At 41.7% G+C, this 27,317-nt stretch overlaps 2 protein-coding genes across 5 annotated transcripts; one reads left to right on the top strand and one right to left on the bottom strand.

The window, feature by feature from the left end:
* Positions 1 to 1,582: 1,582 nt before the first annotated feature.
* Positions 1,583 to 11,906, bottom strand: klhl17 (kelch-like family member 17). 4 transcript variants are annotated; one of them, XM_070545145.1, is made up of 12 exons: positions 11,742 to 11,906; positions 9,224 to 9,488; positions 8,607 to 8,728; positions 8,294 to 8,515; positions 6,158 to 6,274; positions 5,834 to 6,047; positions 5,560 to 5,704; positions 5,223 to 5,390; positions 5,053 to 5,141; positions 4,827 to 4,900; positions 4,506 to 4,687; positions 1,583 to 1,953 (listed from the first exon to the last, which is right to left on the bottom strand). In XM_070545145.1, exons 2-12 carry the CDS (start codon positions 9,435 to 9,437, stop codon positions 1,725 to 1,727), a joined length of 1,776 nt encoding a protein of 591 aa, XP_070401246.1. In that variant the 5' UTR covers positions 9,438 to 9,488; positions 11,742 to 11,906; the 3' UTR covers positions 1,583 to 1,724. The 4 variants fall into 4 exon arrangements, with proteins under 4 accessions (XP_070401246.1, XP_015823168.1, XP_015823167.1 ...); XM_015967682.3 differs by having other exon boundaries at positions 5,816 to 6,047; positions 11,742 to 11,877; XM_015967681.3 differs by lacking the exon at positions 11,742 to 11,906 and adding an exon at positions 10,999 to 11,139 and having other exon boundaries at positions 5,816 to 6,047.
* On the top strand, positions 11,675 to 25,984 carry noc2l (NOC2-like nucleolar associated transcriptional repressor). Its single transcript, XM_015967678.3, has 19 exons — positions 11,675 to 11,786; positions 12,174 to 12,247; positions 12,619 to 12,738; positions 12,829 to 13,006; positions 13,086 to 13,332; positions 13,961 to 14,051; positions 14,165 to 14,243; positions 14,434 to 14,544; positions 14,658 to 14,771; positions 14,856 to 15,044; positions 15,215 to 15,354; positions 16,821 to 16,932; positions 18,692 to 18,805; positions 19,479 to 19,580; positions 19,741 to 19,884; positions 22,767 to 22,880; positions 23,078 to 23,213; positions 24,844 to 24,936; positions 25,651 to 25,984. Exons 2-19 carry the CDS (start codon positions 12,228 to 12,230, stop codon positions 25,782 to 25,784), a joined length of 2,238 nt encoding a protein of 745 aa, XP_015823164.3. The 5' UTR covers positions 11,675 to 11,786; positions 12,174 to 12,227; the 3' UTR covers positions 25,785 to 25,984.
* Positions 25,985 to 27,317: the final 1,333 nt, after the last annotated feature.

Genomic DNA, 27,317 nt, shown 5'->3' with positions numbered 1-27,317 from the left:
ATAAGGTAGTTTCATTTTAAAAAAAATCCTTCAAAATAAGGGAAAAAACACAACTTCTTAGAAGTTTGGAATGGTATCACTGCACTACACATGAACTGAACTCACAATACGACTTCTAACTGGATCAAATGATCCAAAATGATGGTTTATTTTAGACAAAGCAAGTTCACTGGCGACTTCGTCGAATCACAGAATGCCATTATAACTACGGTTAATTACACGAGCTATAGGTCATCTTAGCTTTTCAATAATGTGAAAAAACCTGAGCAGTATGGCATGGCCCAAGGTCGGTTATACAACTCGTTAGTATCGGGGGTTAGTTATTTGAAATGAAACTACTTCTGCAGCCATCCTTCAAAAACATTACATGGATTTCATTTTATTTCTGACCATAATTTTGATGAAAGTTTTAAGACAGTTTTTTTTCATTGAATGGCCAACAGGTTTACAGGTGACTAAAGAGTTTTTTTTTACAGATACAAGACCTACTTTTAGGTACAGTGTCATGTGATCATGCTCACGGCAGTGAAGAAACAATGAGAAATGCAAATGAAATGCTGCATATAACTATGCAGCATGCAGTCTTCCTAAACTCCAAATGCACACAAATGTCTCTCAAGCTAAAACATTCTTTTTGTCCTTTCCACTAACGAGATGCACGCCACGCTTCTAAATAAATATATCAAAACACTCTTAAATAGGCATTGCTGGGATTCTGTTCTTTTCAATAAGCATCTTTAAAACAGAATATATTAGATTTTATAAATACATATAGATCTTAATTCTTTGTTTCATATAAAAAGCTTAACTTATGTACAGCTCTAAGAGCTCATCTCGTTGGTGTCCATGCTTTTCTGCTGTGAGGAGCGTGAATCGCTACTGCCACCTACTGCAGCATAGCAGCACTACAACATGTCTCGTCTTGTTTAGGGAGCCAGCGCTGATGTGTAAACATGCATGGGAAAGTCACTAAAACTCTACACTCCAAACATTAAATCATTCATGGTTTTGTTCTTTTAAACAAATTATTGCAAAAAATAAAATAAACACCTGATTATAAAGTAAAGCCTTGCAGAGAACTACAACATCTGACCAAAAACAATTACAACACATTACAGAATTACCCGATGCCTGCAACAGTTCACCACGTGTGTGTCAAACACTTATCGTGGTGGGCACAAAATGTTCACAGAACTATTTCCATAAGCAAGTATAGAAGGGAATGGAAGTTGGTGTACAGTGGACCCATCCGGACCAGAACCAGTTCAGTTCAGAATTAACCAGAATGAGACCAAAAGATAACTCTTTAAATAAATGTTGTGCAAATAACTGACTTTTAGTTTGTTGATTTTATAACTTTATGATCGTTTGTGAAGGTAATTTATTTATTTCTTCTTCTAGTGAATTTTTAAAGAATCATCTTCCCGGTTAGCTGATAAAATAAAATAAGATAAAACAGTAAATCTGCAAATGAAGATCTTAAAATATTTAAATAAACTTTTAAAAAACACTCAGATCCAGCAATGTTTTTTTTATTCCTAACTCTGAAGTGCACTATCGAGGCCAATCTCAGCCTTCCCGTTTCCCTCCCTTCTGTACATTTACCTGCCTACTCCGCGGGGTTCGTCCTCCTCCACACCTCAAACCGAGCAGTTGCGCCTCTTCCCAGAGCTGGTCTGGGCTGTAGCAGCAGAGGCTGAGCTCAGGTAAACGGTGACCCCGTGTCAAAGGCTGGTGGAGGAAACCGAGAGGGTGGGTGAGGAAGGTGGTGGGAAGTTCAGGAGCTCCAGCACCGCTACGCCCACGCTGCTGCGCCGTGTGAACATGCAGGAGGCCGCCACCCATTTGTTGCTGCGTGGGCTGTACTTTTCAATGGAGTTAAGACTGGAGCTGCCATCGTTGCCTCCCACAGCATACAACCACCCATCCATAGCCACCAAATCATGAGTGCTCCTGGAGAGAGGAGAAGAAAAATAACACAACATTATTTACAGTCCACATGAACTGTCTGGATCCTTAATTTTATTAAACTTTAACAGGGTTCATGTGTAATGTAATACACATTATCTGCATATTTTATTTGGTATCTACACTCATGAACATCACTATGTTGAGGCTATCTCTGTAATATTTATTGCTGGCACATGTGACCTAAGTAGAGACAGATCTGTAATCAATTTGATGTTGTGGATGCTGTAAATGAAGCCTTTCAGCAGCTGAATAAGAAAAGCCCTCAAAGCCACCCATGAGTTATTTATGGAGCTGCACAGTCAAGCGTTATCAGGTTTTCCTGCTCCTACGTTATACTGACTCGCTCTCCTCAAAAGCGACTGTGTGAGCCTCCGTGTTTGTGTGGGGAAAGAATTCACCGATGTGACTGCAAAGACTGCTATTAGACCGTCGTGTCTCCAAATCTCCTTCCATGATGCAAATGCTGCACAACACAATCCTGTAAATGTCTGCATGCATGTCTGTCCTGTCACCCGTAAGGCGGGTTTCAGCTTTCGTCTGATATGAAGACATTTGATGTTTATGCATTTAGATTGTTTTGAGAGTTAAAAAATACTCTGAAAAGCCTCAACTCCTTCACTTCAGTCTGGCACAGAGCAAAATAATTGCAGCAAGGTCTATCTTTGAAAAGTTTCATCCAGACAACCTTCCAAAGAGATCAAGTTCTTTCACAGACTTTAAAATAGGACCCTAAAAAAGCATTTATTTCTCAACAAAAAAAACAAATAATCACTATGTCCTTTTATTAGCATAGAAAAATCTTTCTCACTGTTTTCTCACACTTAACAAGTGATGCAGTACATTTTTACTAAGCTAGTGATAAAGGAGAAGTTTGCAGTGATATAAATTTATTTAATTAACAGGATGAAAAATTAGTGCAACTGGCCGTCTGCAAGGTGCCACAATTTTCAGGAAACACCAAAATAAAGATTAAAGCAGGATATTTTACAAGCCAACACTTTTTCAGCATGCCTTTGCTGCCAGTGGAAGTTCTGCTAATGCAGGAGCAGAACTGGGTCATCCTGATGGTGCAGCTGGCTGAGGTGTGTCTCGTGTAATTAAAGTCTCTGCTGGCATCTCAAGTTATTGGTCATCTCCTCTCTCATATTTTCTCTTTTTGTCTCTCGGGTCTCAGTGTCTATCTTAAAAAAAGAAAGGATTAACCTTTTTCAAAATCTCCTCCATTGTAATGACAAAAACTACCAACAGGTAGGAGTCACTTCTCCTCCAATCATGTGTGCTTTTAAAGGTGTCGAACACTCATGTAATCAGTGCATTTGCAGTGGTCTAGTAGGAATGAATGCCTTAGTAAGTCGCACTCTGGGGAAAGAAAACACTGGTGCACTCTTTTCAGGAACTAGAAGTGAGCCACATAACAGCTGAGCTTCATACAGAAGGATTTGGAGAGTTATTTCCTGATATTTGGACATCTCACCTCAAATTGGATAACAGCAACGCGACTCTGCCACTGACTTGTAACGGTGATGTTTTTATCTCCCAAAACAACACAAACCTGGAGTTCTGCTGTGTGGTGGAATTCAATTCAAAGATACTTTATTAATCCCAGAGGGAAATTAGAGTTTCAGTACACACAATTCTGAGATCAGACATACATACATAGGCATAGACACATGACAAGAATTGGTGACTGTGGTCATTCGCAACCCGAGTCGCGCTACCTTAATAGAGATCAGAGGGTTTACATGAGGATTGGGTCAGGTGGAGGAAAAAAAGGCACTACAGAGTTACCCTCCACAGGGAGGGCAGCTTTGATATGCAAAAATCACCTCAGACAGAAATGCAACAGACTTCAGACATTACACAACCCAAGTGTCCACTAGGTGGGGAGGTAGGGTTGGGGACTCTCCTCACATCAGTGCATGCAGCTGCGATAAGCAGTGCTCCTCACCTCCGTTTGGACAGGGGAAGGAGGTATTTGGGTTTAGAGAGCACAGTGACTCCTGGAAACGATTCAACGGCCTTCACCGGTCGCAGTCCCGCCCAGGCTGGGATAGGGAGAAAGTTACCATGGCGACGGCAGCATTCCACAAGGGGGAGTAATCTCTTCAGCCTCACGGGCTCAAGGGCACCAGATTCAGATAAGAACTTGTTTTGATCTGAATTGCTAATGCTAACAGTTAGCTTCTTCTAGTCGAGACATTCTCTGCCGTTTCCTGGATGCTAAACCAACAACAGCCTTCCCCGTTGCGAGTCAAGATGGGTGAGCCTATGAATGTTAGGTGTCAGTGTGACGTAGAGCGGTCAAGCTTTTTAAATCCTAGAGTCTCACCGTCTATTTTCTACCAGAAGCTAATGCAAGAGATAGGTGTAGGAGAGAAGTTTGTGTTCAATCAGCGTGTCAATCTCAGAGTGACATATTATAATCAGAAATAATTATTTAAAAATGCTTTTTCAGTGTTCCACACCTTTAAAGTCACCTGACCTGAAGTTGCCACTCGCGTTTGTGCTAATAGGAGCTCTGGCTGCTGGCTGACCTGCGTATGTTCATGGGGGCGACTCCTTCCCAGGTGTTGGTCTTTGGGTTGAATCGCTCCACTGAGTTCAGACAGCTGGTGCCATCATTACCTCCTGCAACATACAGCATGCCGTCCAGTACTGCTACCCCCGCGCTGCTGCGTCGGCTCAGCATGTTGGCGATGGCTGTCCACGTGTTACTCTGTACATCAAATCAAATACCACACATTACTGACGTGCTTATTCTGCAGGATTCTGCTCTTGATATAGGACTTCTTTTCAGGAAGATTAAATGGAAAAACAAACATAACACTTTAATGATGATTTCAGTAGAAATTTACCTGAGGGTCATATTTCTCTACGGTTGCCAGGTGTGAGGAGCTGTCATAACCTCCCACCGCGTACAAGCTGCCATCTGGAGGGAAAGAGGAGTGAACACAGAGAATATAAAAACCAGACACATACCAAGGTGGAAACTCCCACTCAAATTCTAATAAAGTACAAATGGTGAAGCGGGAAAAAAATGCAAACATGCATCAATAATATTTATTCTAGGCAAATTCCTACCTAGAGTTGCTACTCGTACATATCGCCTTCGGGTGCTCATGGCAGCAATGGATGTCCACGTGCTGGTCAGAGGGTCGTAACGCTCCGCACTGAAAGATGAATAAAAAAAAGAGGCAAATCCGTCTTTTAAGGGGCCCAGTAACCATCGCCAACTGTAGGTTCGTGTGTACCTGTTGAGGCAGGAAGCACCATCATAACCTCCAGCAGCATACAGCAGCCCATGCAGAACAGCTACACCCAAACAGCTCCGTCTTGTTCCCATGGAAACCTCTGGTTGCCAGGCATTAGTGATAGGATCATAAGACTCCACGGTTGCAAGGTCAGAAGTGCCATCGTATCTTAAGTGAAATGTGGAAAAAGAAATGTTTGGACGGAGGAGTCGTGATGGTTGAATTCTCTCTGCATCAGCGGCAGTTGTGATAAAGTAAAACTTTAAATCTATGAGGGAAGCTGTTAACTGGTTAGGAATTAGACGGCATAACAAAAATTGTTAGCATGTTCACTTACCCTCCAACAGCATAGAGTCTGTTTCCAATGGCCGCCACGCCAACCCTAGCGCGCCTTGTAGACATGGATGCTACCATGTGCCAGCGATCTGTCCGGGTGTCGTACGCCTCACAGTCCCCATGGATGGCAAACAGGCTTCCACCGCCTAAAGCAAACGATTAACATTGCACAAACTTTACAAACTTACATACAAAGTTCAAATGTTTACATTCAGTTAGACACATGATGCGTGTTTCAAGTGTACCCTAATGGGTACCTTCAGGGGCACACTGACCAACGGCAAAGAGCACAGGGCTGGCACCCTCACAGCGTCGTGGGCGCGTGCGGCTGTTGCTCAGGACTCCCCTCTGCTCGGGCATAAGGTGGTACTTGAGGGCCTCAATCAGCAGATCCTTGCACTCGGAGTGGTGACGAACCAGCAGCTCTGTATCAACATTGCTCATCAGAAAGTCTCGCCTCAGCAGCGGCAGCCGGACGCACTTCATCAGCTGATTGGTTGGAGTGGAGAAAGTAAGGGTGATTTAGGGTCAGTTTTACACTGTTAAACAGATAATAATGATGCAAAACGAGAAATCCTGACAAGTGAGAAGAGAATTACCCAAGGTACATGTTGTCTGCGTCCATCTATGTCATGTTTCACCCAGCTCAACACAGCTCGGTACACTTCCTCTTCAGACGGCACGTTCAGATTATCACTGGAGATCAAGTCTAGGACCTGGATGGACACATTTACATCATGATTTAGCAGAAAAACATCTATAGTATAAATGTGGAAAAACAGTTAAAAATTTCCTTCCCAAATATGTCACGATATGATGCAGCTCATTTCTGCTGAGCTCTTGCATCTCAGTACTCTGATTCAATCAGTCCAGTCTTAATAAAGTCAAACTTGCACACACATAAGAGCCTGTGTTTTATATCTATGAGTACTTGTGTTTATCTGTGGCAAAACAAGAGCAGCAGCCTGAGTGGCTGTCTGGCACTGATCCCAGATCAACCCTAAGCTGGCGAGGCTGGAATGGAACTGAGCTGCCACCTGCTGCCGCGGTCATCTTGTCTGGCCACATCAAGGCAACACTTAGCATCCTCAGAGGACCACAGCCTCCACTAATCCTCCATCACACAGACAGACGCTGCTGCTGCCCCACCCTGCAGTCACAGTTACGTCTGCATCAAATGAATTAAGAGTTCATTTGTGCTTACAGGAACCATGAAGGAGATCTGATTGTGGTTTGAGAACGATCCTTCAGCTGTAGGATGCATGTGTGATTAAACCTTCACACGTCCATGTCTTTATACGCTACACAGTAACTGAGATGCAGCCATCGTGCTTCAAAATGCCACGCGTGTCAAACCGAATCAGTGAAACATCCACCAAGCTGACTAGTCACAATCCCGTCACGCCTCTCCACTTCCCTCATACAAGATGAAGAGGAATACGGGGCATATTTCACAGCGCTGTGAGCTTTTCCAAAGCAGCCAGAACATAAATTCAGATCTGGTGCAGATTTATGACGGACTCAGAACAGCTGCTAAAACAATGGGGTAGAATGCTGAACAGAATTGAAGGAAAATGTATATTTTTAACCTGTCTAAATAAGTTATTGCTGCCGTTTTAAGGGACGTAACCCAGACACTCACAAAGCTGCTCCATGAAAACAATAGTTGAGAAAATAAAAATGGAAACGGCAGCTGGTTTTTGTTACTTTTTTACTTGTGTTCATCTGTAAAAATAAAAAACTCAAATATTTATTTAAAAAAAACAATTTTTGTTCCTTTTTTATTCACAGATAAAAGGAAAGCCAAGCCTAAGACAAAACAGGAAATTATTTCTGTAATTTTATATAAAATAATGCTACTAAAAAAAGATTCAAAAAGCATCAATGGACAAAGTAACATACAAATATAACTGGGGGCAAACATACATTATTATTATTGCATTTTCCGTTTCCACTCGAGTCAAAATTCAAAGAAATTAAATCATAATTTTTTTCCTTAAAATAAAAATGCACAATATGAGCTTAATATGAAATGGAAAGAAAAAGATGATTTAAAAGATTCTCAAGGCTAAATTATCTTGAATTTCTACTGAAGATAAAATGCAACTAGGCTCCATTAGGTGTTTGTGCAGCATGAACTGTTCGTCTGTTCTGACGGCTGTTGCTAATTTGACAGACAAATTAGCAACAAGAATTTTAAACTGGTGAGCTTCAGGCACTCTAGGAATGAATACACAGATCCAACAAATGTAAGATAAATCTAAGCTCAATTCCCTCAAAACCCCTAGATGAAACGGATAACAGCAACGTGTTTGAGCCAAAACTGAAACCCTAGTTGATATGTTAGAGGATAAATGCTGTTGTTTGCTCTATAAACAGCAGAGCAGCTGGGAAAATGTTACCGGCTTTGCTTAATTACTACTTACAGCACTGGAACAGCAGCGGCTGCAGCCACCGGGCCCAAAAATGAGGGGGGACACTTTGGTTTAGATGACGTTTGAGATAAAATAGACAATAGTTATTGCTGAATGATTTAAACGTGGAGGAAAATATAGCAAACATCAAGTTTTTAAAATGGGTTTAGTAATTCCATCTCACACACAAGATCAACTGCAAACCAAGTAAAAGAAGCGCCTGAACAGTTACTCTCAAGCTGATGGTAAGCAAAAACCAGTGAGACAGACCCAGATTTATCACTATTGTTATGTCTCACTGTCACACAGCATCACTCCTACCTGTTTCAGTGGCAGCAGCATGAACTCCTCCGTCTTGGAAACCTCCACAAAGTGCTGCAGCACATACTTGTGTGCCGACTTGAGCAGATCGCTGCAGGAGTGTGTGTCTGCAAAGCCCCGAATGCCCAGGCAGTTGGAAGGGTCCAGCTGACTGAGGAGGAACTTGCAACATGCATCCCTCACACCATTGAGCTGCAGTAAACTCGCTGCTGGAAGCAATGTCTGGAAAAAGCAATCATAGGCAGAGATGCATTAAGTCTGTTTTTGTATTTGCCTGAATGCTAATTAATAAATGCAAAATATTCCACCCTACCTGCACATTACCTTCCCCAACTACAATCTCTGCTGTGTAGGCGTATTGGACCAACTGCTCCAAAGCCTGAGGGTCAATGTCGTGCAGGGTCACGTGGGTCTGCCGACTCTCAGACATCTCATCTGCATAACCAAACAAAATAAAAGTCACACACACAACATCTGCAAATATCGACAGCTATCAACACAGCTCATCTATTTAATGAGTTGTTTAATCAGAGTTTAGAATTCTAATTCTTACATTTAAACTATCTCCCCATCCTGGTTCTAACAGAATTGTGCAAGGGAGTTCTGCATCAACAACGCTAATCTACTACCAGGAACGTGAAAACATCTGTTGAGACTTTTCTGGCAAATCAGTGGTGGGTCAGATGGGAGGAAGTCTAATAGTCAATTCTCTAGGTAAACAACTGTCTGGTAACACCCTTTCTTCCCACAGGCTGTTGTCAGGGAGAAATCAAAGACACGCACAACGTGTCTGCCCACCTGTACTTCAGACAGTACTACGGAGTGAAGAAGTGAGGAGGTTAAAAGGGGAAAGTGCACATGCCACATCTTAATCTGAGCCACAAATCCTATTGATCTTCATCACATTTATATATGAGCTGGGTGACTTACTAGTAAACATAGCATGAAAGTAGGGGCTGCAGGAGGCCAGCACCACTTTGTGAGCCTTGATTTCTTTGTTGGAGACATGAAGCACAATGTCACACAACAGGCCGCGCTGTCGCATCCTGTTCATGGAGACAAAAGAATCGTGGTAGTGGCGCTTGGAGTTGTGTGAGATGCTGTGACCATCGCGGTTGAGTAGCTGCATGCCGCCCTCATTCATGATGCCTGATGTTGCGGTCGCGGGCTTGTGTCCGGCCCCCACACTGGGCAACTGGAACGGGAAGACAACGATGAATTAGAACGCTTCATTCTAATAAAATATTATCGTGTTATTAATTAAGCATCGTTGGCACAAATGCAGCTGATTTGACAGAAGTCCTGACCCATCATCATACCTTTGGTCATAGTCAGAGTACTCATCGTGTCAGCTCTGACAGGAGGGCTGACCAGCATGGTAGGTCTGACTACAATGCAAAATGCTGACAACAGTATTTCAGTGTCTGATGTGATTAAATCTGGCTTTGACAGTTAAGAGTCCAAAAGTGTAAATTTAATCAATGCTGGTTATTCATCTACTCAAATGTTAAATACAAATTATTACAACCGACTTACAGCAGAATTACTATACATGGGATCGGTATTGTGAAGCATCTTAGAAGGTCTTCTGCAAACACTTGGATTAAGAAATAAAGAAAATAAACTCACTACTGTATTTTTAATGAAACATAACGAATGTAATGCTGCTGCAGAAACAAACTTTAGAAAAACATCAGAGTTTGGTGTCTTACCTAAGAGTATTCCTTAACCCTCCCACTGTCTTTATGGGTGACCCCGCGAGGAAAGTTGACCATTGAGCGGGGTTGATGGTTTATCCCTTGAGGTCCACGTGGCAGGGGTGAGGTGGTGCTCACTCTTCATCCCTGCCACGTGGACCCAAGGGATAAACCATCAACCCTGCTCAATGGTCAACTTTCCTCATGGGGTCACACCCATTAGGACAGTGGGAGGTTTAAACAAACACAACTGTATCACAAATACAGAGGTGCAACCCATCACTGATAGGAACCCGAAAGCAGATAAACCACTTCCTGCCTACATCCCCCATTTGTTCATTGTATCTCCAATGATGATGAGCTGGAAAAAGTCCAGTCAAGTCATTTGACAAACAAATACACAGATATGATCAAATGTAAACACCAGGTTATCACAAATGCACCTGACAACATGTGGCTTGTCATTCAAGTGAGTACAACTATGTTATGGCATCACATTCTTATCTGTTAAATTGGTGCATATCCAACAACACACTAAAGGTTTAGATTAATGTAAAGTTTACATCAATGATCTGGTTGGCCTGTTTAACCATACACTGTCCTACTGAACATCTCAAATGTCATCACAGCTGCCTAGCGACCAGCTCCAGGTCCTGTTTTCCAAAACACACAAAAGATCACTAAACACCCCAACCGTAAGAGAGCAATCTCCTCTTATGCTTCATAGAATAATGCAGCAAGATGACACTGGCATAAAAGAGATTGAGACATTGTGACAGCATGATTACTATAAATTAAAACAAATCAAATGTCTCTTTTCTTGTCTCTGCTTCAAAAACCTGGCTGGCATCTTCTCACGGGCTCTTAGTATTTAAGCAATCAAGCGGATGTTTTGTTATACAGAATTGCTAATATGTGGAAATCACATCCCTTGCATGTTGTGATGAAACCCCAGTACCCCTTTAAATAACAGCACCTATCAGCTGCAGCAGCAAAGAATTAATTTACCGGCTGGCTCTGTTGCGGTTATCCTTGGACACTGTGTTCTCCTCGAAATGATAGAAAAGAAATCAAAAGCTGTCTCATTCAGAGCGTCTTAAAATCGGCACCATCGGCAGACTGCTTGTTCATATTCTGACTACAGCAAAGGAATAATGAAGGGAGCTTCTGTTTTGTGCTGCATGTATTGACGTCAATGAAAAAAAGCATAAAACCTGACATCGATTTTGTTAAGGTGGAGCTAAATTTGGCCGAAGATACAAATACGTACGATGACCAGATAGCTAAAATCTGATGCCGCAGAAAGAAAAAGAAGTAATAAGTTTAATTCAATATTCACACGTTGCTTTTTTCATTATGAGAAAAGTTTGCTTAATGACCAACATGACACAAACGGCCTTAAAAGCCACCTTTTGTTTGGTCAGAATACGGAAGTGTGTTTGATAAGGACTTCCATGCACCCGTGAAAGGCGGGGTTTGTTATAATTTTTCCAACTAAATGTGTTTCGGTTTACCCAGACAAGAAAATCAAACATACGCCAAGCAACTTATCAACAGCGTTGAAATAAAAATATGTTTTCAAAATATGTAGCTGGTAAATAAATTAATTCATGTACATACATCTAATGTTGAAGCGTTAAATTTTACCACATGGTTGTTTAAGTATATTTTTGTGCGTAAGCTAGCAAGCTTAGGTAATGTTAGCTAGGTTTGACAAGAAGCAGCCTGGCCGGCCGGAGAACAGCCCTCACCCGCGGCCTGCGTCGCTGTCGATGTAACTGCAGAGATTTCTTCCGGTTTGTAAGCTTTCCCAGGATTGTGGTTGTGTAAAATGACTGATAAAGGAGGAAAATCAAAACGGTTCCTCTTCGGTTTCTCAGTTTTTGCGCCTCGTGAACGCATCTAATTATTGAGTTTAAATCTCACGTGCGGCATCAAAACACTGTTCACTGTTGTATGCGGATCTTTGGCTGTAAAAATTTTAGGTTGGTGTGAACGCTTTTGGTAAATGTTTATAGTATAATTTACATCTCAGATGTCATCACAGCAAGATAAGCTAATGTATGGGTTATTGTTGTCTTACAAAATAATATGTCCCGTGGCTAGTTCTGGTACTTTTGAATTACAAGTTGACCTACCCATGATGGAAGTAAAGCATTGAAACATAAAACCAATTCTTACAGTCTGCACCAGAGGATTGTGGGTATTGTTGTTTAGCGGCACGTCGTGGTTACAGCATGGCAGCGAAACAGAAAAGGTATGTTTAAAGTTTTTCGTATTGTGTACCATATGTTAATGTAATTAGTATTTTCCCACGTTGTTGTTATGGTTTTTCAACACAAGTAATGAGATTTGTGTGTTTAGAATAAAGGTTACCCCGCGGTGAATTTGTAGTTAGCTTCCTACAACGTTAGCAGAGAGAGAGAGAGCATGCTAACTTTGCCAGTGTTTAAGTCAAAGTTTCGTTCTTGTGTGTTGTCCAAGACACGTTCAGCTAATTGACCACTGGACGTATAGATAGCTTTGCAATAGCAGTGTTTCAACACACTTTCAAACACGTTGCTTACACATGTTGCTTACACACGTGTACCAGTAAGTAGCCCTCTTGATTCACTTTCCATCTTACAGAAAGCTGGAGGACCTCAGCATGGACGAGTTCCTGTTGTCAGGTTTTGAGTCTCCTAATGATGATGTTTCTGAAGAAGACACTCCTAAAAAGATCAAAAAGAAAGACGTCAACTCTAAAATGTGAGCCTGTTGTGACGAGAAAATTGTGAACTCTGTATTTAGCAAATCCTCCAAAAGTTGATTTGTGTCTCATATCATCATGTCGTGTAGAAATGAGAAGGGCAAAGCCTCACAGCACAAGGAGCAACTGTCCCGCTTAAAGAACAAAGATCCAGAGTTCTACAAGTTTCTGCAAGAGAACGACCAGTCGCTGCTGAATTTTGATGACACTGACAGTTCTGAGGATGAGGAGGAGAAAAAGTACCATAAGCTACCATCTGCATTGGAGGTGGGTCAGAGATGAATGAAAGTAGCTATGATGAGGCCTGTTTAAAAAGATGTTCACACTGGTATATTTTTCTTGTAAGGATGCCAACTCAGGTGATGATGACGACGAAGAAGATGAGGAGGGCCAGAAAGGGTCAAATAAGTCCAAGAAAGCAGCAGACACTATCAAAGTCACAGAAAAGATGATTGAGGCCTGGAAGGCTGAGATGAAGAAAGATACCTCGCCTCGTCTCTTTAGAGATGTCACACAGGCCTTTAAGGCTGCTGTCGCCACAACGAAGGGTGAGGGCGGGGGTCAGTGTCGGTATAAAGTGGCTGACAGTTCAGGTAGGTCTTCACCTAGCTTTTTGAATAACTTACATCATTTCAGTTGCTGTAAAATTACATTTAAAGTGAATAGTTCTTGGTTTATTTTATAATTTTAGTGATGTTTAATCATTCTGGATTTTGACCCAAAGCAAGCTAGTACAGCTAGTGGCCTGTTTCCATTCTGCTAACATGGGTAAAGATGTTTGTGTTCCATTTGTGACTCAGGAATTTGTAGCAGTGAATCAATATCAGCCATCAGTAATTGGAGCAATTTGCAGATGAGTTTCGGTATAACAGTAATCACAGCAAGGGTGAAAAAAAGCTGAGCTCACTCCTGGTGTGTTTGGCAGAGCTGAGCTTCTCTTCAGAGATGAGGCATTGTAACTGTTGGCAGCTAAACTTGGAAAAAGAAATGCTTGAAAGATCAACCGCACAAACCGAACATACATTTCTCTTTTTTTCTGCCACGTGTGACCTTTTGCATATTAGGAAATAATGTCCATTTCACGGTTGTTTGCACAAAGTTTGCCTGCTCATTGCTACACTATATTAAAAATGAAACACCTGGCTCATTTTGTGTCAGCTGATGTTTTAGATGTTATAAATTATGTTAAGCCTCTATAATATTTCTGTCCTTTTTCCACAGTGTTCAACGCATTGGTCCTGTTCTGTATCAAAGATATTTATGTGGCCCTGCAGAGGATGCTCAACCTGAAGTCAGACAAAGATCAGAAAAAGTATGGAAGCAACAGCTCTCTCTGCTGATCTCATGTCCTGCTGGTGGCTTCAGAGCAGCTCTGGACAAGCTGTTCAGCCCATAAATTAAAAGTTTTATCTGTTTTGTCCTCAGAGTGGTGTTCCCTTCCTCTAGCCCAAAATGGCAGAGGAATCAGAATGATGTTAAGATGTATCTCGGTGGAGTAGTTCAGGTTGGTTTTTATGTTTTTTACATGGCGCTTTGCTTTCGTCAAGCTCTGCAGCATCTCTGACTAGAAATGTTTCTTATCTAAGAGACTAGAGAGTAACAAGTTTATTGATATTCCTTCATCAGATTTGTGAAATGAAAAAAATGTAATCAGTTTTCTGTCTGCAATCTCTTTTATTTTTATTTTTTTGTAGCTTTTATCCTGTCTAACAGAAACAACAGTCATCACAGCGGTCCTGCGGCACGTCAACCAGCTCATCCCTTATTACCTCTGTCTGCCCAAACAGTGTCGTCACCTTCTCAAGGTAAGACGTGAATTCTGAGTCAGGAAAAAAAATCCGATATTCATTCAAAAAGCTGAATGAGTTCGTTATAAACAACTAATTACTTTTTTAAAACTTCATATGTTTGCGTTTAGCAACTACTGAAGCAGTGGAGCACAGGGGAGGAAACCGGTCGGGTTCTTGCCTTTTTGGCCCTCAGCAAAATCTGCAGACACAAACAGGAAACTTATCTCAACTCTGTTTTAAAAGTAAGCAGAGGAAAATAAGAAGTTACTCAATAACTTGAAATGTATATGCCAATTTAACATCTTGCTTTTTTTTTTCCTTTGCAGCAAATGTACATTTCCTATGTGCAAAACTGCAAGTTCACATCTCCCAACGCCCTTCCCATGATTAACTTCATGCAGAGAACTCTAACAGAGGTGTACTCCTTGGACACACAGGCCACCTATCAACACGCCTTCATCTACATCCGGCAGCTGGCCATTCACCTCAGAAACGCCATGACCATGAAGAAGAAGGTTGGTTGACTGGATGAGTTTTCACAGAACTGCAGTTCAATCAAGCTGAGCATAACCACTAAATTCACCTACCATTAAAAGAGCTCGTCTCTAATATTTAAAAATATTTAACCACTCAAATGTAAATGTTTTTGACTTGTTTTTGTCATTGGTACATTTTTTTACTTTAGGAAACCTACCAGTCGGTGTATAACTGGCAGTATATTCACTGTCTGTATCTGTGGTGTCGAGTCCTCAGCACGCTGTACCCCAGTGATGTTCTCCAGCCTCTCATCTATCCACTCTGCCAAGTCATAATCGGCACCATCAAGTGAGATACTTATCTATTTAATATTGCTTTGTTCAAATTTGCTGAAAATTTGTTCAAATTGATAATAATTGGTCATTTTTTTAGGCATCCAGATAATCCTGTCTTGCCGTATTAAGTGTTGTTTGTCTGGTACGGAAAAGTCTGGTTTTAAATCTCATTTCACAAACTTAATTCTTAACTGTACAAAAGTGAAAAAGGAGCAGGAAGAAGAAAAGTCTAATGAAGGTCCTCATCTTTCTCAATGAATACAAAATAAATTTCATGGTCGTAAACATTAAATTTACTTAGTCTAAGAGGCAAACCATATCAACCTTTTGTTTTAAACTCAGAAAACATAAGAATTTATTATTTTTTCTGTCCAAAATGTTTTACAGTTGAGCTTTTTTTTCTCCTCCTTTAAATTGTTCCACAGTTTTACTCCAAACCCTGAGATACACATTTACTTTAAGGTGGTATGTAGAATGGTACTTTGGAAATTGTAGTTCTTCCTATTATTTTTATTGTTTGGTCTTAAAACACTAAACTTTTGTAAACTAGCTGGCAGTGATTTCTTTTTAGTTTTAAATATAACTAAGTGACCAATTTCCTACATTTCAGAATAGAATTATAACACATGATGTTAACGAGTCCAGCCCAAGTTTTTGTGCTTTAGTTGTTAAATAGCCCGTGCATTTCCCTCCACTTATCAGGCTCCAGATTGTGGGGGTGGCAGACCCAGCATAGAGGATCAAACCTCCCTCAACAACTTCCACTAGCTACCCCTGTAGATCCCCAAGGTGTTTTCTGTCCAGCCTGGAGACATAATCTGTCCAGCATGTCCTGGGTTGACCCCAGAGATGACCTGCTGCAGGACATGCCCAAAACACCTCCCCTAATTTTACTGAATGTTGATTAAATTGGCTGCAGTTTACTGATGTTTGGTTTTATAACAGCAGACAGATTTTATTACTGTTGGTGTGTTCAGTGACAAATGGGAAATTAGAATTTCCAGTGTTCAACTATTAGGAAAAATGGAAAGAAATCAAAACAGACAACACAGAGGTCTGATTTCCTGCAGAAAGTGTAAAATGTTGGATCGTTCTTTAATGAACGAATTAGAATTCGTGAATAATGAGCAAAACTGTAACTTCCATCATGCGGGGCACTGCGAATGCAGCACAATTTTAATTCAGGTGCAAATAAGGTTGGAGAAGCTGGATAAAAGTTCTCTGAGCTGAGTCTGGTAACCCGGTGCTCTACGAACCGTAATGACTTACTGAATGTGGTATTTTCAGACAAATATGGCATCAATAGTTTTGTTTTGTTTTGTTATTGAAAGTTCTATTTTTAATTTATAATTTAATTCTGCTGTTATTTAATCTGTTGCTTCTTCTCAGACTTTGCCGTTTTTAATCAACATACTAGTTATGTTGCTGTGTGTTTTACCAACACTAGAGGGAGACATTTCCCGCTGTTTGTGCTTGCAGACTGGTGCCTACAGCCAGGTATTACCCTCTTAGGATGCACTGTTGCAGAGCCCTCACCCTGCTCTCTAGCAGCACCAACACCTTTGTGCCTGTTCTGCCTTTCCTCTTGGAGGTAAGACCCCACGTCATCTCCAGAAAACACCACCCAGGTCTTATGGGATTGCACAGAGTCAACAGAGTTGAGTCAAGTTTCCAGAAGCCTAAACTGAAGTTGTTTACATCAGAACACAAGCAGAAGCCCCAAAGAGTTTTAAAAGAGAATCAGTTTGTTGGCTGTCTTTGCCCCGAGTGGAAACAATGAAGAGGTTGATGTGATGAAATGTTCCGCTGGTGGTTTGCTGTGGAAAGACATCAGTGGCGTGTGAAATGCATTTTGGTCTCAACGGCTACAACCGAAGGAGCTGAGGAGGAAACATATCGAGGAGTAGCTCTGCGAGAGAGCCCCCTTTTGTTATCAGACCAATCCCAGGTCACCAACTGACAACATCTTCGCTAGGTCAGGTGTTAATCACGTGGTTATGTTTGCTTGTGTGTCTTGTGGATGAGTGTGTGCGAGGGTGTGCACATGCCGTGAGGCTTTGTTGTGGTTTTCTGGAGGAGGGCGGCTCTTGACAGCAATGAGCTTGGCACACAGGGAGTGGTCAGTGGTGTGTGTGTGTGTGTGTGTGTGTGTGTGTGTGTGTGTGTGTGTGTGTGTGTGTGTGTGTGTGTGTGTGTGTGTGTGTGTGTGTGTGTGTGTGTGTGTGTGTGTGTGTGTGTGTGTGTGTGTGTGTGTGTGTGTGCACGCGCGTGCAGCAGTTTGACCAAAGCAACAAAGGCACGGTTGTGGTTTGTACTCTGGTCCTAACACGTTGTGCAGACCACATCCTTTCTGCCTATGGCCCTCTCCCCCTCCGACACATGCACTCTCAAAGCACCCCCAGCAGCAAGCTGTGTTTATTTGTGACGCACATCACTTCCTCTTTTTTCTCCCTTACTGTTCCTCTCTTGTTAAAGGCAGGCTGAGGTGCACTGCTACTGTTTTAATTAGAGCAGCAGAAGCACCCCTCCTTTTCCTCCCGCATGTGTGTGCCCATGTGTGTTCTCGTATCTCCGAGGGGGGTTTATGATTCGGAGCTTCCTGCTTCAGTAGCTCTCTCTCTCTGGGTGTGTGTGTGTGTGTTGCTCTCTGTGTGTGTGCTATCGCACCAGGGTTGGCCCATTCCTTCCCACTTCCCCCTGGCTCCCCCGCAGACCGCCACCACATCCTATGTTTGTACAGACAGCACCGGCCAGGAGCGTTGCTCTGCTGTGCGCGCACAGAACATTAGCGACCACACACACACACACACACACACACACACACACACACACAGATACAAGGAGGCAGAAATAGCTTGATACGCAAATACAGAACAGAATTTCACTTGCACACTGTGGGCAGATGTGAAAGCTTGAAGCTTGTGGACAAATAGCCCACACATCGACTAGAATGTACTTTCACGGAGATAAAAATGTGTTGTCTCAAGAACGCCACAGTTTTCAGACGAGACGTGTTGAATGTCAATTGTCACATTTTTAATATGATTAAAACACAATTTCACACAAAGATTCGCAAACATTTTGTTGTAGTTAATAAGCTAAAGCAACTTCTTGTTCATTGCTTCAACTGGACATTTATTTACCATCAGATCGACTTTTGTTATCATTATTTCTTTATTAAAAGACCAAATAGCTCATTTCTTTCAAACAGTAATTAAAATATTAATAATGAGCAATGTTTGGTTCGCTATTAATTTCTTTGAACCATAAAGATTACAGTTAGTATTTTCACTTTTATTTTTGTTTATCTTTCTTTATCTTTTTCTTTTTTTTTTTCTTTTTTTTTTCAGATTTTCCAGCAAGTGGATTTCAACAAGAAACCAGGCAGAATGAGTAAGAAACCAATCAACTTTGCAGTCATCCTGAAGCTGAACAAAGTCAATCTGATGGAAAAAGCCTACAAGGTAAAGCATGACCAGCTGAGAAGGTGTTTGTGCCTTTGTTGCTCAGAGATGGAGCGGCCGATTAGATGACCGCTTCGCTTAGCTTGCGTGTGGGAGTAAGGGGATTGAGGGCAGCGTTGACAGACCCTCGTCAGGGCTCTAAAACTGCTCCTGAGTCGCCAAGCTCTGTGCAGCAGCCAAGAGGATTGCAGCGCGGCTCTCTGGGATTATCCCCCGTTTCACTCGTTGGGACCGTTCGCTCTGTCATCACCTTAGCAGCTGCCATTAAAACTCCAAACAGCCCTGGCTGACTGGACCTGAAAACAGGACAGTCCATGTGTGCTAGAGACATTTGTATCTGCACTAAACACCAGCTGGACTCACATTGGTTTCAACCTGTGGGACCTCATAAGTGAGCTTTGGTATTTTAACTATGTAACTTATCTTTTTAGTAACTTTTTGTTCCTCTTTACTAGCTGATATTATATAATCTGTACTTGATCTATGAGCAGAGATGCTGCGGTTACGAACAAATTTATAGAAACGATTCAAAGCCTAAATCCTGTATTTCATAACTGTCTAGTCCAGATGTTCATAATTTGTTTCAGTCTTTAAACCTGAGTTTACTTGAACAATAGAGAATTTATGGTATTCTGATGTTAATTGTAAATATTGCTGCTTTGTTTCACTTCAGGATGGTCTGATTGACCAGCTGTACGACTTGATGCTGGAGTACTTCCACACTCAGGCCTGCTCCATCGGCTTCCCGGAGCTCGCGCTGCCCACCGTTATTCAGGTAAAGCTGGCTTATATCTGCGCCTGTGCAGCACAATTCAGGACAAACATGGAAAAGCTGTGAAAGTAAACATGACTAACATAGTTTATGTCCTGGATAGTTAAGGATCTGTGAGCCACTCGGTCTATTTAGTTCATGCCACTTCTGCATGTCCCTGCAGCTGAAAGCTTTCCTGAAGGAATGCAAAGTGGGCAATTACTCCAAGCCGATGCGCCAGCTGTTGGAGAAGGTACAGGAGAACAGCAGCTTCATCACAGGACGAAGACAGAAGGCCGCCTTCGGAGTGGCTGATGCTGCTGCTGTGGTGAGTGTGGGAGGGGCTGGAATGGTCTGACTCTAGGATTAATTTAAACAGAAATCAACATATAATTATCACAGTCTAAGTAGACACAGACAAACCAGAGCTCCTGGAAAACTCCTTGTAGACTAGCATTGCATTTTATTAATCAGGTATCAGCTGAGTCAGACATGACCTTTGTCAGAAAGACCCAGTCACACGTATATATCTCTCACATCACACATTGTGAATCTAAACTGTAACAATGACTTTCAGGGGAGTAAATGATCAAAAGTCACTTTTTGATGCTCGTTGAGCTGCTCTGTCTTCTCGATCCCCAGTGAGTCGTGGAGGATGGCTGCTTATACTGAGCCAGGATTCTCTGGAGGTTTCTTCCTGTTAAAAGGGAGTTTTCCTCTCCACTGTTGCTATATGCTTGCTTAGTATGAGGATTGCTGTAAAGTCACTGACACTAGTCAGTGACTTGATGCAATTTGCTGGGTTCCTTATATAGGAAACATTTTTTCAGATTGGCTTAATGAACTGACCTGAATTGGAATGTTTACTATGTGAAGTGCCTTGAGATGACTCTTGTCGTGATTTGGTGCTATATAAATAAACTTGAATTGAGAAATCTGAGTCTGAATCTACTAATAACTTAAAAAAATCCTAAAAACCTAAACTGGAGCATTTTGCTTTGGACTTCTTAGCGCTGGAGAATTTTTACCCAATCAGTTTGGATGGAGAAATTGTGTCACACTTCCAGTTGAAAGAAAAAGAAAAAAACTAAAATGTTTATCTCCATCAAACATCAACTCTGAGTTATACGGCAAGCACAGACCCCAAAATCTTTAATTCGTCTTGCTTTGATGTCTTCTTCAAATTCTCACCTGGAGTACGCTTAGTACGTTTGACCCCAAACGGAAGGTTTTGTACATAAATATCTGTCCTTTTTTATGACAGAGAATGAACTTTTTACTTTGTTTTTTCTTTCATGTTTTTTCCAGACAGAAGTGGTAAACGTCATTCTGGGAACCCTCCTCACATTTATGATAACCGACACAACGAAAAAAGAAGTTATCATGTTTTAGCTTAGCTTAAGAAAGCAGAGGTTTAGTGATTTATACACTTGAATTTGTGTCCGATCACATGCAAAATGTATCAAAATAATTGATGTCCCGTAGCTTAATGATGGAAAGTTGATTCGTGTTTCCAACAGATTGATGACACCTGAATGGTTTGTACCTCGTATCTGAAGAGTTTTAATTTCTTGCAAATATTAGATGAACCTATCTAAAAGCTGATGATGGCAGATGCTTTTATGGTGTCGGCTCAAATGCACCAGAGTTCTGTTCCAGTGTGGGTTATGTAACAGTCATTGTTTTTGTCAATCATAACGCAGTTATTCAAGTGTCTTGGTTACACCAAGGTTAGTAAATGCACTCGAATTTTCTGCATTGCGTCTTATTGGTTTACTTTAACTGCTTGCCACCTGTTCTACTCATTTGGCACATTCGGCAAGTGTTCAGAATAAAACACAAGATTAATTATCTGAAGAGGTTCAAACAGAACTCGGATAATCTCACATCAGAAGATCACTTTACTGTATGTGGAAATATTGTGGCAGATTTTATGTTTTGATGTAACTCAGCTACACAAATCTGATGATTTTATCCTTGTTTTGAGGTCAAAGTCACCACACTCCAGAGGTTTTAGTGACTTGTTTTAGATGTGATACAACAGGAATGTGGTTTGACTTTGCCAACGCTGAGTAAAGTACATATTCTACTGCCATTTTAACCTGTCAGTAATCTACCATGAAAATACTAGATTTAACCTTCAAATGGCTTTATTTCACATGTGGAGTTGCTTCAGAGGCTGAAAATGAGGCTATTTAATTTGAGAGTTCTCCAAAAGCGCAACAGAGAGGTCAAGCTACAGGGTCCTAAAAATATTTGACTGTTATGTTTTATTTGTTTTTCTTTTGGAGCCAACCCTGAGCCAGGCTCCTCTCAGGGTTTTGTTACGTTTAAGCCAGTTTGAGTTTAAGTTGGATCAGTTGGTCAAAGTCCATGGGTGCGTGAATCGTTGCTTGAATTTAGATTTGCGGTTTTCAAAGTTTGTGAAAGTGCTTGAATTTTTACTGACGTGCGTAAAGATGTAATTTAAATGGGTCATGGCACAATAGCATTCACTTTTAAAGACAGGGTAGTGAAAGAATCGTTCTAGGCATGCGTGCTCGTACTTGTGGAAGTGTGTACAGACTCGCCGCAGTAAGACTGGCACCACGCCAGCACCTATCGCCTCAGCTCACTTCTCAGTGGAGGCTGTCGCCATGGCATCGACTCCCTGGTGTCATGGTAGCGGTAGAGGTGTCACTACAGGCGGAGGAGAGTGGACAGTCCTGTGGAAAGGCCACCCCCCCCCCCCCCCCCTCTGGCCTCCAGAGCTCCACTCATGTGTCACCCAAACTGCCTGAATAATTAAGCCCTGGTTCCATTTTCATCTCAGTGAAAACAGTTGCATTTGTTTGACCCAACACTGAACACGTTGATGCCACTCATCTCAACAGCTGCACAGCAAATTGTGGTAAATGTGTGACGCCAGCAGGTGCAGAAAGCTCCATTCTGTTAGTTTTATTGAATTTGTTGGTCAGATAATGTGATTTGTCCTGATCAATAATACCCACGCAGACCTTTAAGAGATGGAGAAGATCTCCTCTTTCAGGCTTCCTCTGACTCTCATCACTTTGTTTCTGGTTTATGTGGAGACGTGATTGAAAGCAGCAATGATTTAGATTATTTTTGGATCTGCTGAACCTGCTCAAAGGTTTAAGACTCGAGATAACTCTTCGATATGCAGTCATGTTGGTGATTGTCTACACTTTCTCCATCTGTGTTTTCTGTCAGGCGGCCTGGGAGAAGCAGCTCCAGCAGGAGGGGACTCCCCTTACCAGATACTACAGCCAGTGGAAGAAGCTGCGGGAGAAGGAGATCCAGCTGGAGATCTCTGGCAAAGAAAGGGTAATTATCTAACTAAAACGCCTCAGTCATCATGGCTCGCTTCTGGCGTTCTCCATGAATGGTACTGCTACTCACAACAATTAGAGTTGCATTAATCACTCATGCTGCATAGAGGGGCATTTTACTGGCAGGATTATTATATTATGATCTTCACAGAGGCCATTAAAGATCGTTTGTGTTGTTGTTTTTCTGTCAAGATGGAAGATTTGGACCTCCCTGAGATCAAACGGAGGAAGATCCAAGAGAAGAAGGAGCAGGACAAGAAGGAATTCAAGGGTCTGTTTCAGTCTGACAGCGATTCAGATGAAGAGGACACAGGACTCAAAATCAAAAGTAAGATACCTCGCATAAAGTTTTTAGTCAGACTCGGAAAGTTACCCAAAAATAAGGCAGTTTGTGGATGAGCTCTGTAAGACAATACACATCTTGGCCTCTAGGGGGCTGTATGTTGCCACAACAAGACCAAAGTCAAGTGAAAAGGTGAAGATAGTTGACTGATTTTTCTCACTGCAGTGAAGATTTGGCTCCATGTGGCAGATCACCTGTAGCATGGCTACTAAAAACATCCACCCTGCTTCTGTGGAAATTAGAACAAAATCCTTCGTTCATCAGTTTGGTTTGCTCCCCACCAAAAGAGACGGCTCATCATTTTAACCCTCGTGTGATTTGTCCAGTCGAGGTCGTCCGCAGGTCACAAACAGCTGTTACCTCTCCTTCACAGCTTTCCACTCGGACGTGCTCCGAGCAGAAAAAACCCTCCGCAAGGTCACAGAAGGAAAGAGTAAACAGCGGGAATTTTTATTTGTAATGCAGCTGGACTTCATTGTAGGGAGAGTCCCCACAAACGGATGGGCCGCTGCCGGCAAGCGGCTCCCCCAACCTCCTCCTCTTTCGTTTGTCTTTCCGCCACCACTAGTGCACACACACACACACACACACTCTGAACCCCATCGCCAAACAGGAAGTACAGGCTTGGATCCCAGCGGGGGTTCCTAATTCAAACCAGCCCACTGGAACAGCCAGAGGTGGCCGCTCCCACTCCTCTCTGCCATGTTTTTTTCTCTTTCTGGTTTTGTGAGCTTCAACTAGTTGCCCCCACGTGTCCTCACACACACGCAAACACATTTCAGTGCACAGCTACCATCTCGTCATCCAATCTCAAAGAGCCAAAAGCTTTTGGGCAGCTCACCAGAGCTGTTTGTGGTCTCACACACTCCCGGAAAGAGGGGGAATAGGAGGAGGGGGCTGATGATTTAGACTGGTGTGTGTGTCAGAGTGTGCATGTGTCGGTGTGTGGTGGTAATAACTCATCCAGGTCATTTGGGGGCAACCTCAGAGGCACTACTGAAATCTGCTTTCACCATATGAGCTACAAAGAGTGAAAGATGGCAAGAGCGTGTTGTTTTAAATTCAGATGGGAGAAGTACCTGATGCTTTAATAGGTGGTGTGTGTGTGTGTGTGTTACACGCTGAGGAAGTAGCTTTGCTTTGCCTCTCTCCATCACGCCGTCAGCCTCTCATCACGTCTCAACTTCAAAGCCCGTGGACCCCAGTTGTCCCTTTGGCTATACAACACACACATACACACTCTTCTGTGAGGATAGCACAACACAAGTTCAGACAAACTCCAAACTTCTCTACACACACACACACACTGATCAGAGTAGCTCTGGAACCTGTCTGCTATCTTCATTTGCTATATTTAGGCCGTGAGCAGAAGATGTCTGAAATTGCCGGTAGTAAACTGTCATGGGTGTTTGTGCAGCAGCAGCGGCGCCTGTAATCGACTCTCAGTTCCATCTCAGGAGGAAATAGACACTTCCAGCAGCCTCTGATACCTGGCCCACATATCTGTGTCTCCAAAGTCCTCAGACGTCACCGACACAAACTTGGAAACATCTGAGGAGAGAAACGCTAGACAAAAATCTGTGTGGTTTGATGTTTTTCACTGTTTTCCTCTCAGGTAAGAAGAGCAATGAAGCATCAGATGATGATGATGATCTGGAAGATCTGTCTGACCTGAGCAATGACGAAGAGGAGGAGGGAGGAGACTCAGGTCAGAATTAGAATGATCTAAGCTTCCTTTGATTTTCTTGTTTTTATTCACTTTGTGTAAGGATGAGAAGTAGTCATGGAGTCATTAATGTGAGTGAATATCGATGGTTAAGTAACTTATTAAAAGTAAAATCAAATTGTAACTATTTTAAAGAGGATTTAAGCACAAGGAAGATCTTTTTGATGGGTTCTAAAATCTTTGTTTTCCTCATATCTGTTCTGTAAAAGCACATCTTTGTTTTCACCTTAATTTTAAAGCATTTAAAAATAAGCAGCAATAAGATTATCCTACTCGGTATTCTGGAGCAACAGTGACATGAATGTTAGTTTTCTAACTGTAAGAAGCAATACAGCATTAACAAAAATTAAGAAATCATGTGACTTAAGTGCTTTTTAAAATTAAGATTTGAAAAAAAATCACAATTCTAGCACATTTTTTTGCTTTAATCCCTTGAACTCATTCAGATTAATCCCATTGTTATAAACGGCTAAAGGAGAATAATCTGCTGCAGCTTCATGATTTAGAATATAATCAAAAATTAAATATTGTGTCATTTCAGTGTGTTGTTTCAAAATTTGAATAGTATATTTATGTCATTAAAATAATCAAATATATGTCAAACATTGTCAATAATCTAAGTATGCATTAATTGAGTTAATAGCTTATATAAAACCTCAGTGTGATGCTCAGGTGCCTTTTCTGTTTGTGTTCCAGGTGATGATGATGATGGTGGTGAGGATGAAGAGGCCTCCAAGACCCCTCAGCCTCTTTCCTCTGCTGCTCTGATAAAGTTGGCAGAGGGAGAAGAGGATGTGGTCGAAGACCTTCAGCTGTCTGATGAAGACTAGGGTTCCTAGTTTGTGTGTCATCCTTTTTTAACATTTAAATTTTCAGTATTTTGGACTTTCATTCTGTGATTTATAACTTTGTATTGCTCCATGTGCACAGTACAAATAAGATTCAAGAACCTACAGTGTTGTCTTGATTTTTTTAAAGACTCTTGAATTATGGATGTGGACCAGAAAATAAAGGTGTTTGATTATGTGCACACCTGTAGTTTCAATTTCAATTTCAGATTAATCCCATTGTTATAAACACTGTTATAAGCGCCAAATCACGACAAGAGTCGTCTCAAGGCACTTCACACAGGTCAGTTCATTAAGCCAATCAGAAAAAAGTTTCCTATGTAAGGAACCCAGCAAATTGCATCAAGTCACTGACTAGTGTCAGTGACTTTACAGCAATCCTCATACTAAGCAAGCATACAGCGACAGTGGAGAGGAAAACTCCCTGTTTAACAGGAAGAAACCTCCAGAGGATCCTGGCTCAGTATAAGCAGCCGTCCGCCACGACTCACTGGAGATGGAGAAGACAGAGCAGACACGCGTCTACACAACATATATACCATGTAGTGTTTCTATGGTTACATTGTGATTTCTTGGTAAATATTCTATTCAGTAAGAGATACACTTTATTGTATTTATCTTAGTGAATCTATATTTAATTCAACAGGTAAAGTAGTAGTTACCAATTGGTTTTAAAAGAGAACTATGTGGAATCTATGAGCCTGGGTGAGTTGGGCCGAGCCGGGCCAGAGGATGGGCACAGAGAGGCGAGTTGTTGAGCCCCGAGGCAGCAGGGCTGTGCCAGCCTGGCAGGGTGGCGTCTGATGCCTTGCCAAGACTCTGCCCAGGTGGTAGAGCTCCAACACAGGCTGGTCTGTTTCTGAGCCAACTCCTCACCCACCCTCCACTCACACCACTGTCTGTTCACTCTCTCTCTCTCTCTCTCTCTCTCTCTCTCTCTCTCTCTCTCTCACACACACACACACATACACACACACACCCAACTTTCCTACAGTAATTAGCTTTTCTTTCTAGACTTATCAGAGTTCACTACTGAAATGAAGAAGTCTTCAACAAGGCGACCGGTCTCCGATTCAATATTCTCAGTCTGACTTAAATCATGACTGTAGTTTGTTGCAAACGTAATCAGAGTAGATGCACTTTATTTTGTGTGTTTTGTTTTTGCCTTAAAAGTTAGAATTTCAAACAGTTTGAGTTCAGCCGCCTGGTTTAAAAAAGTACCGGTAGGTGTAACACTGATTTTGTTTATGATGAAGCTTTGAGTATCTGTTTTAAACCACCCAGTGATTGGTTAAAGTAGTAAAATGTGTAAAAAGACAACAGTTTTAAAACTGATTTTTCATTAAAACGACTCATATTTAAAATCAGAGGATATACTGAATCAGCCAATAATCGGTTTCTATTCCCTTTTTTGTCCATGAATGCACGATTGCCAGGTAACAATAAAAATCCAACATTTTTCCTGATTTGAACTCACCATCAGTACATGCTAATTTACACTAGCAGTAACAGATC

The sequence above is a fragment of the Nothobranchius furzeri genome, chromosome 15 (assembly GCF_043380555.1).
Source record: "Nothobranchius furzeri strain GRZ-AD chromosome 15, NfurGRZ-RIMD1, whole genome shotgun sequence".
In the NCBI taxonomy this organism is placed as follows: Eukaryota; Metazoa; Chordata; class Actinopteri; order Cyprinodontiformes; family Nothobranchiidae; genus Nothobranchius; species Nothobranchius furzeri.
Note: the sequence above shows the minus strand (reverse complement) of the source record. Positions and strands in the feature narration are given on the sequence as shown.